The sequence below is a fragment of the Populus euphratica genome, unplaced genomic scaffold (assembly GCF_000495115.2).
Source record: "Populus euphratica unplaced genomic scaffold, PopEup_1.0 scaffold58.1, whole genome shotgun sequence".
Lineage (NCBI taxonomy): Eukaryota > Viridiplantae > Streptophyta > Magnoliopsida > Malpighiales > Salicaceae > Populus > Populus euphratica.
The window spans coordinates 1556664-1565981 of record NW_011499864.1 but is presented as its reverse complement, the minus strand read 5'-3'; the positions used below and the strand labels follow the sequence as shown (position 1 = coordinate 1565981).

General features: G+C 35.1%; 1 protein-coding gene across 6 annotated transcripts; it reads left to right on the top strand.

The window, feature by feature from the left end:
* The first annotated feature begins 239 nt into the window (after window positions 1-239).
* Window positions 240-8206, top strand: LOC105125785 (transcriptional corepressor LEUNIG-like). Of its 6 annotated transcripts, none has more exons than XM_011026388.1 (19): window positions 240-325; window positions 406-507; window positions 672-741; window positions 807-904; window positions 1179-1288; window positions 1391-1683; window positions 1784-1856; window positions 1968-2079; window positions 2606-2658; window positions 2760-3026; window positions 3705-3784; window positions 3918-4146; window positions 5783-5921; window positions 6009-6118; window positions 6275-6424; window positions 6594-6749; window positions 6880-6996; window positions 7109-7306; window positions 7765-8206. In XM_011026388.1, exons 3-19 carry the CDS (start codon window positions 707-709, stop codon window positions 7906-7908), a joined length of 2364 nt encoding a protein of 787 aa, XP_011024690.1. In that variant the 5' UTR covers window positions 240-325; window positions 406-507; window positions 672-706; the 3' UTR covers window positions 7909-8206. The 6 variants fall into 6 exon arrangements, 5 of the variants coding, with proteins under 5 accessions (XP_011024690.1, XP_011024692.1, XP_011024691.1 ...); XR_842291.1 differs by adding an exon at window positions 7390-7529 and having other exon boundaries at window positions 296-507; window positions 7765-7834; XM_011026390.1 differs by having other exon boundaries at window positions 296-507; window positions 3705-3767; window positions 3925-4146.
* The last annotated feature ends 1112 nt before the right edge of the window (window positions 8207-9318 follow it).

The window sequence follows — 9318 nt, the reverse complement described above, 5'->3', positions numbered from 1 at the left end:
AATTAAAAATAAAAGTAAATGTTACATACTCAATAAATTATAAAAGGAAAAATTCAAGTTAATTGACTGATTAATTTTAATTTTTTTTAAATATAATTTTTCAAGGGAAGTTTTGGAATAAAATTATAATTTTTTCAATTTAGATTAAAAACAAATTGATTAAATAAGGACATAATATATACAATTAAAAATATAGGGATATACTAGATACTCACCAAATAATATAAGGACAAATTCCAGCTAACTACCCTCTAACTTTATTATGCAGAGAATTTCACTAGACCAAGCCGGTCTGCTTCAGTTGCACTCAAAAAAGAAAATCCAGGCACCGATTTTTTCTCTCTAGTGATTGAGGTTTTTTTGTTTTTGGTTAATTTTGCTTTGAATTTAAGGATTTTCGTGCAGAGATCTTGTGAGATGGTTCTTGTAGCTGTTCAAATTTTGAGCTCAAGGAAGTGTGGATTAGGTCTGTTTAGTTGCTAGCAAAACTCGGTGCAGAATCTCCAGGTTCTTCTCTATGTGTCTCGCTAGGTTTTGTGTTTGCGTAGTCTTTAGTTTAATCTATTTTTTCTGTTTTAGGAAATTAAGGCAAAAATTATGTGTCAAGCTTCGTTTTTTCCTGTAACAAGTTGTGATGCATTGGATTTTAAGCAACGGTTCTATTCTTGCAGAAAGGAGTAGTGATCGGTTGTTTTATTGAAGAGACATGGCGCAGCAGAGTAATTGGGAAGCAGATAAGATGTATGTGATGGTTTATAAGTATTTGTTTTTTGTTTTTGCTGATATCTGTTATTTTGTTGGTATAGGCTTGATGTATATATTCATGATTATTTGCTGAAGAGAAAATTGCATAATTCTGCGAAAGCTTTTATGGCGGAAGGGAAGGTTGCCACTGATCCAGTAGGTAATGTTGTTTAGCTAATTAATTGCACTAATTTTAACAAATTGTTGATACCTTATATACCCTCAAAGAACAATATGCTGTTTTGTTGTTGACTGATTCTTATTTTGTTTTTAAAATGCAAAAATTGCACTGCGCGGTATGTGCTATGGCTGTTGCATTTGCGTAATTTATCTTGCTCTGCCGGTTGTTTGAACTTCTTGTAACTTGAAGCGGACTGAGCGGTATGCTTAAATAGAAGTTGTAAAAGGTATTTGATTGTTTTTTTCTTTTGTAGCAATTGATGCACCTGGAGGATTTCTGTTTGAATGGTGGTCTGTTTTCTGGGATATTTTTATAGCAAGGACCAATGAAAAACATTCTGATGCTGCTGCGGCATATATAGAGGTGCCTTCATGTTGTTCACGTTAGAGTAATTTGAATGGTTTTTTTTCTAAGGGTGGGGAAGATATAACAACTAACCTGAATATAACTTTCCATCAAAAACAGGCACAACAAAGTAAGACAAGGGAGCAACAACAGATGCAAATGCAGCAATTGCAACTTATGCAGCATCGCAATGCTCAGATGCAGCGAAGGGATCCTAGTCATCCAGCTCTTTCTAGTTCTCTAAATGCTATGAACCCTGAAGGGATGATGGGGCAGCCATCAGCCAGTGTATTGGCTATGAAAATGTATGAAGAACGTATGAAACACCCTCACTCTATGGACTCTGAGACATCACCAGCTCTAATTGATGCCAATAGGCTGTCCCTGCTTAAATCACCAACTGTTCAACAAGGGTGAATGTCCTATTTTTAAATACAAATTTCATCTCTAATTTTACAATCACTCGACAAGGTTCAGTTGGGTAATGAATTTCTCTTGTCCTCGCTGATTCAGCCAGCTAGCACAGGGTAATTCTGGGAACATGTCGGCTTTGCAGCAAATCCAGGCTCGAACTCCACTGATAACTGTAATTAATTGGACCAGACCCTTCACTTACATTTTTGCTACTCAAATTTCATGTTCCTTTCAAGTATTTCCATTCTCCCATGCATTACCAGTTAACATGTTGAATTTTCAGGACATCAAAAGTGAGATTAATTTGGGCCCAACTCAGAAAAGTTTGCCTATGGATCCCTCATCGATCTGTGGACAAGCAATTTTGCAATCAAAGTCTGGTCTAGGTGGAGCAGGTAATTTCAAGAGATTTTCATATAAAACGTTTGTCCTTGTTATTGCAAGTACAATTCAGGTTTGCATTCATGTTTTTTTCTTTTGCCAATTATCTTTCATCTCATCATATTGTAAGCTTCTGGGGCATGGTGGAGTGAACTTAAGACCTATATGGCTAGAAATTGAAGATGCTTCACAACATGCCTAATTTGAAATGTCCCGGATCTCTAGAAACATTGGATGTAGAAGCTTAAATGTTTAATTTATTTGTTTTAATATTTTTTTTAACACATGAAATATCATACCTTCCTTCAGGTGTGCAAGCTTGGTAAAACTATTATTGTGTGTCCCCTTGTGGGCCTAGATTAAATAATGCTTACCAGTTTGGCAAATAGATGGGAGCGGATCACACCTGCTGTGCTATCATAGCACCCCACCCCACACTTATAAGGGTCATCCAAAACTTTAGATGAAATAACTATTGAGCAAACTGGAAAGATTGCTATTGCAGTACTTAAAATGATTACCGTTACTTCCTTTACTCAGGACTAAATCAAGGTGTCACTGGTCTTCCTCCGTTGAAGGGCTGGCCACTAACTGTAAGTTTTCTTTTGTTTTCCCGTGCTGGATATTCAATTCATCCTTTTATTTGTGTATGTATTTCTGGGTCCTGAAACTTATAGCACACCAAATCCTACAGGGAATCGAGCATTTACGGCCAAGTTTGGGTGGACAAATGCAGAAGCCTAATCTGCAGACTCAAAATCAGTTTCTTTTGGCTTCACAACAACAGCAGGTCATGACACAGGCTCAAGCACAAGGCAACCTTGGAAATTCAGCTAACTATGGCGACTTGGATCCACGAAGGCTAAATCAGTTGCCTAGGAGTAGCTTGAATGCAAAAGATGGCCAATCCACGAGAAATGATGGGTCTATATGTTCTCCAGTTCAATCAAGTTCACCAAAGGTTTGACTGTCTTCTAAGATGAGGAGACTGTCCAACAAAAATAATCCTTCTCCAGATGTTAAATATATCAAATAAAACTCAGCCATTGAATGTTTATCCTGCTTTATTTTAGAAGATGATACTTTTGAAACTTATGAAAACATGGTTTTGATATTCTGAGGTCTCAAAAGGGAGGTCTCTCTCTTTGAGTGCTTTGGAAAGGAGTTTGCACAATATCTGGACTCTTTCCTAATAGAAGTTCATGAAAGTAACATCACCACTGTTCTCTCTCTTTGAGTGCTTTGGAAAGGAGTTTGCACAATATCTGGACTCTTTCCTAATAGAAGTTCATGAAAGTAACATCACCACTGTTTGACTGTGGAACTGTATGCAAAAAATGCGTTTCTATTGATATTTTGTGTATAATCGTGCCAGCATAGTGAGTCTGAGTCTTACAAAGATGTCCTTTTGAATTTCCGCTCCATTTCAATGTATCCTAAAATATTTTATATAACTGTAGTTTAGCATCGACCCTCACAACCCTTTTCCCTAACAACAGTGATTCAAGACTCATTAATCTCCTGTCAGTCCTAGATACCTTCCTATTGTCTCTTGTCCTAACAACAGTGATTCAAGACTTGTTAATCTTCTGTCATTTCTAAATACCTTACTATTGTGTATTTGCTGGTGTTCTGACAGATGAAGATGACCCAGATGCAGCACCCTTCATCTCAACAGCAGGAGCAATTGCAGCAGCAGCAGGTTGTAGTCGTTCAGAATTAGTTACAAAGCTCCCTGTATCATCAAATTTATAACTATAAGTGCTATTTATAACTGTGCAATACCTCCTTCAATTATATGGCTTTTCTAACCATTGAAGTTTGTATTATCTTATTTATAGTCTAATTGCTGGCTGCAGACTAACAGGAAAAGGAAGCAACACTCCTCTTCTGGACCTGCTAACAGCACCTGTACAGGAAATACCGTGGGTCCATCACCCAACTCTCCTCCATCAACTCATACCCCTGGTGATGGAATGCCAACAACCAGTAATTTTCAGCATGCTAAAAGTGTGCCAAAAAGCTTGATGATGTATGGTCCAGAGGGGACAGGAAGTCTTGCATCATCTTCCAATATACTGGTATATATTTTTACATTTCACAGCTAATAATTAGGGAAATATGCAGCAGACGCTTATTCAGCACTGGTATCTTCATTATGAGCTCAAAGTTTCTACTATTTTAACAATGAATGAGATGCCTGATAGCTGTGTAGTGTGTCAACATTATTTACTGGTAGGTTTACAATGGTGGCAATGAGGGCACCTACCAAAATTCAGGGCAGGCTTACATGTAAGAGAACTTTTTTTTATATTTTTTTTGGGGGTGAAAAGGAAGGATTGCAAGAGAAGATTGCCCCCCAAAGTTTTTTTTCAAGAAAATTCATAACAGCCCTTGATAGTCCTAGGACTTTCCCCTTTTTTCTTGTCATGGATCCCTCCTTGTCATATGTTGTAAGGAATAGCTTTGTTTAGAATAATTATTTATGAAATAATCATTTAAATGGAATATTTTGTGTTTTTCAATTCAGTTTTGTAATGATAACTTTGTTTAAATCCAGTAATACATATTAGGGTAACACTATTTTGTGTAAAAATGCCTATTGAAATAGTGTTTTATTTTTGCGCCCCTTAACCAAGAACCCTAGCTCCGCCCTGCCCACACTGCCTCTGTCAATCCCCTAACAAAGTAATGGAAGTAAAAGTCTAAATTTGGAAGTCTATCCCAATTAACATGCCTTGTCCTTGCTGTACTCTACTCCGAATTTGTTGTCCACAAACTCCTTGAAATGGAGTGGGGTTAACCAATTTATGAAACTAGCCTTGGTACATTCCTTGAAATGCGAGTGGGGTTAGCCAATTTATGAAACTAGCCTTAGTACATTCAATGGGAGCCATAATTAACCATTAATTAGGTGTTGTCTCTCATGATAAAAAAGAAAAAAGGAGATCACCCTAATGGTAAGCAAAAATATATCTAAATCTGACTACTACCATAGTAAGTTAAATTTGTAAATCATGGAATTATTAACTGAAACATAAAAAAATAGCTTTAATCATTACTTGAGAGATAGATGCTTTTTTTCCCAGTAAATGACATCTTCAATTTTTTTTCATCGTTATTTCTTTCTTTTATGTTTTCTTAGTAAATAGGAGGACAAATACCGTTCACATGTTTTCATTGTAAAAGCATGTCCACTCTCAACTCTCAAGCGTGTGAGAGAGAGGGAGAGAGAGAAATTTTATCTAAACCCAATTTTATTTAGTTAAAATTAATAGCAATAAGGAATTATCTGATATTATAAGTAATTTTGATATTTAGTTCAGAATATATTTATAAAAGTATAAGATTTCACAAGGAATAATTAAATAGTAATCTGTGTGAAAGAAAAGTTAATGATTTTTGTGAGTTTCTTTATGTTATTTTCATTAATGTGAAATACTTATCAATTTTTATGACATAATTTTCCTTTACATGAAATCACTGTATTGAATTTGACTCCTCTGAAAATAAATTCTGGATCAAAATGGCACTGTTAGATTTAGTTTACAGTCAACGTAGTTGTTAAGAAACAGTACCCTTCAGTAATGTACACTGCCATGAATCTCAGGAGTTGTATAAACTAAAATGTGACAGTAATGTACACCACCATGAATCTCAGGAGTTGTATAAACTAAACTGTGATGATGCATTTGAGGAAGTCATTTCTTGGTGCAGGAAGACATGGATCGTTTTGGAGATATTGCTGCTCTAGATGATAGTATGGAACAGTTTCTTGCACCCGATGGAGATGGAAGGGACTTGTATGGAACAGTAAAGCAAAGTCTCAGTGAGAACCAAAAGGAGTCTTCTAAAGGTCGGCTGCTTATGGCATCTTTATGTCTTTCCTGAGTTGAGAACGACTGGTTTCTTATTTCATTGTTGGCCACTGTCTTCATTTCAGGTTTTACTTTTGGTGAGGTTGGCTGCATACGGACAAGAAATAGCAAGGTCACTTGCTGTCATTTTTCTTCAGATGGAAAGTTGCTGGCCAGTGCTGGACATGACAAGAAGGTATGGTGCATGTTACCGTTAATAATAAATCCATATTTGAGAAAGCTAATTACTGGATGATGTTCTATCCCGTTAGCATAAATATGGACATCTTTTCTTTATATTACCCAAAATAATGAATACTGAGATATGCTTACTTTGTGTTGCGCTAATCAGGTTGTCCTGTGGAACATGGATAACCTGCAAACAGAGAACACCACTGAAGAGCATAAATTAGTCATCACAGATGTTCGTTTTAGGCCAAATTCGTCTCAGTTGGCTACATCTTCATGTGATAAATCTGTGCGATTATGGGATGCAAACAATGTGAGTATCTTTTCCTCTTCTTGTGATTGGGATGTGCATCAAAGTCTGTAAGGTGCGGGGTGCAGCAATAATCTTTGTATTTCTGTGGTTTCCATGTCTTGTTGATTAAGCAATCTTAAAATATATCTTATTGTTGAAAATGGTTTATTCATTTGAGTTTTTGTTGCAGCCGAGCTATTGTTTGCATGAGTATACAGGGCATAGTTCACCTATCATGTCTCTGGACTTCCACCCCAAGAAAACTGATCTTTTCTGTTTTAGTGACTGTGACAACGAAATTCGATATTGGAACATCAATCCATTCGCAAGTGTTCGTGTCTCTAAGGTTCACTATATTTTTTAATGTTCTTTGCTAAGTATTTCTTTCTTTCATTGTTAAGCTGCACTTGATTCTCTTTCAGTATAACCTTCCTACTAATGATTGAAAACAAATAAAAAAAAAAACTTCCACTTAGGGAGGCAATGCACAAGTGAGATTTCAAGCTAGAGTTGGACATCTACTAGCTGCAGCATCAGATAAAGTGGTGACCATCTTTGATGTCGAAACTGATAGGCAGATTCACTCATTCCAGGTATCGCACATAAAGAAATATGCTATAGTTTGTAATTTAAATGTCTGCGCATTATTTTTCAAAAATAATTTCATTGTTCAAGTACATAATTATCCACTCCTCTTATTTCCAGGGGCATTCTGAAATGGTAAACTACATATGCTGGGATTCAACTGGAGATATTTTGGCTTCGGTTAGTCAGAACTTGGTGAAGATTTGGTCGATGGCCTCAAGGGAGTGCATTCAAGAGCTCAGTTCCAATGGGAACCGGTTTCATTCTTGTGTTTTCCATCCAAGTTACTCCACTCTCTTGGTTATTGGAGGAATCTCAGTAAGTCGCATTCCTTTATAGAATCATACTACAGACAATAATGGATGAACCTTTCTGATGACTGGCTGTTGATTTTATTGTAGATATCACCTGTCATTCCATGGTTAAGACATTGGTTCATGGTAGTAGTGATTTTAGTACACAAATAGATGGTGACAATTCTTGTTGATATTTCCGCTTCACACCAGCAAGGCTAATTTCAGGCCTTCTCTAAATGTTTCAGGAATGAGCCTGTAGTCCTTCCTCCTAACATGACATCTGAAACCAGTCCAGTGCTGAATATCTTTATAGCTAGGGTTTTCCTTGTTCATGAGATCAAACTTTATTTTTTCCAGCATCAGTATCTTTGCTACAATATCACTCACATTCCAAGCATAGCAATGAATTCAGCTTTTCTTGCTCCTATCTTTGCCAGATTTCTTGACATACTGAAATTGTTTTTTCAAATGTGGCTGCAGTCATTGGAGCTATGGAACATGGCCGAGAATAAGAGCATGACAATCCCGGGGCACGAGAACATAATCGCAGCCCTGGCACAGTCACCCGTCACTGGGATGGTTGCTTCTGCAAGCCATGACAGCACTGTCAAGTTATGGAAATAAATCCAGAATGTGGCCGCATGGTGATCAGTCGGTGCTGCTCTCACTTACATGTAGATCCTAAAGCTAGCAGTCACATGGTGGTTAGATCACTTGTATAATTTTTTTCTTTTCAACTGCTACACAGCATATAAGTGTTGCTTATAGGATGGTTTTTTTCATCGTTAAAAGTAATAGAGCACGAAGCAAGTAATTAAGCTAGTAAACCTAAGAAAATAGTTCTAGGAAAAAAAAATCCCGAGAAATGTTTTATTCATAGCTTAATGAATACATAAATAGGTAGCGCCTGAATATAAATGAAGGTTCTCGAGTTGTCAGCCAGGAATATAAAAAAAAAGGCAAGTTGCTATAAGCAAAATAATATACGTAAAGTGTTTATTTATTATTATTTTTTATCTTAAGATAGCGGTTCGTTATTATACCAGTGAGAGAAGATTCTTAGGTTTTCTCAGCCAAATAAAAAATGCAAGTTGCTAGAAGCAAAATAATATACGTAAAGTATTTATTTATTATTATTATTATTATTTTAAAATTCATGCTTCTGCACTGTCGTGTTTGTCGTATATTATGGTATTTACTGTTTTTAAAATATATTAAAATATTTTTTTATTTTTAATATTATCACATTAAAATAACTAAAATATTTTAAAAAGCATGTTAGATTATAAAAACAAACACTACCGAAGACCATCCATAACAGGAACGATAGATAGTACAGTTATCGTCGGAGACGAGAGTGGTAGTTTCCATAAATTGTCTGTCATGTTACGAGGTTGATAAACATAAACATACTTATAACACTTGATTATTTCACGTCTTATGTAGCGGGTAAGATTAGTTTTAGTATTGTCCACGTTTCTTTTAGCCAAAAATAAAATCAAATAAGTTGTGGGAATGATAATTTATTAAATCCGGTTAAGCGTATAAAGCGTATAAGATTAATAATCTTATAAAAAATGAATTTAATTCAAATAAAATTAAAAAAATTATTAAATTTAATTTTTTAATTAGCTTAATGTTAAATGGTGAAATTGAAAATGAAATTCAATTTACAAAATTAGTTGAGTCAACTTGAATTAACTTATCAAATATGGGGTTATAGATAATGATAATCTCATACAAAGTAAAGTAGAATAAATTATGAAACTTAATTCTCAATCAACTCAATATTAAAGTGTGAAATTAAACAAAAAAATATAAAAAACCAAAACAAATTGTAAAGTCTAATTTATGATCAACATAATATTGAATGATAAAACTTAAAAAAAAAAAAACTAAGTCAACTAGCCTAACTTACAATCTGCATAATAAGACTATGACAACTATAAATCTTAAATTTCAATCAATCTATTTTTTAAGAATTAAATTTGAAAAAAAATAACAAAGAAAATTGAACGGATTCGGGTTAACTTG

Coding starts and splice junctions, on each gene's coding strand:
- LOC105125785 (XM_011026388.1), top strand. CDS start 707: ATGGCGCAGCAGAGTAATTGGGAAGCAGATAAGAT. Junction 6,425..6,593: donor GATTATGGGATGCAAACAAT/GTGAGTATCTTT, acceptor TTTTTGTTGCAG/CCGAGCTATTGTTTGCATGA. Junction 7,307..7,764: donor TGGTTATTGGAGGAATCTCA/GTAAGTCGCATT, acceptor ATGTGGCTGCAG/TCATTGGAGCTATGGAACAT.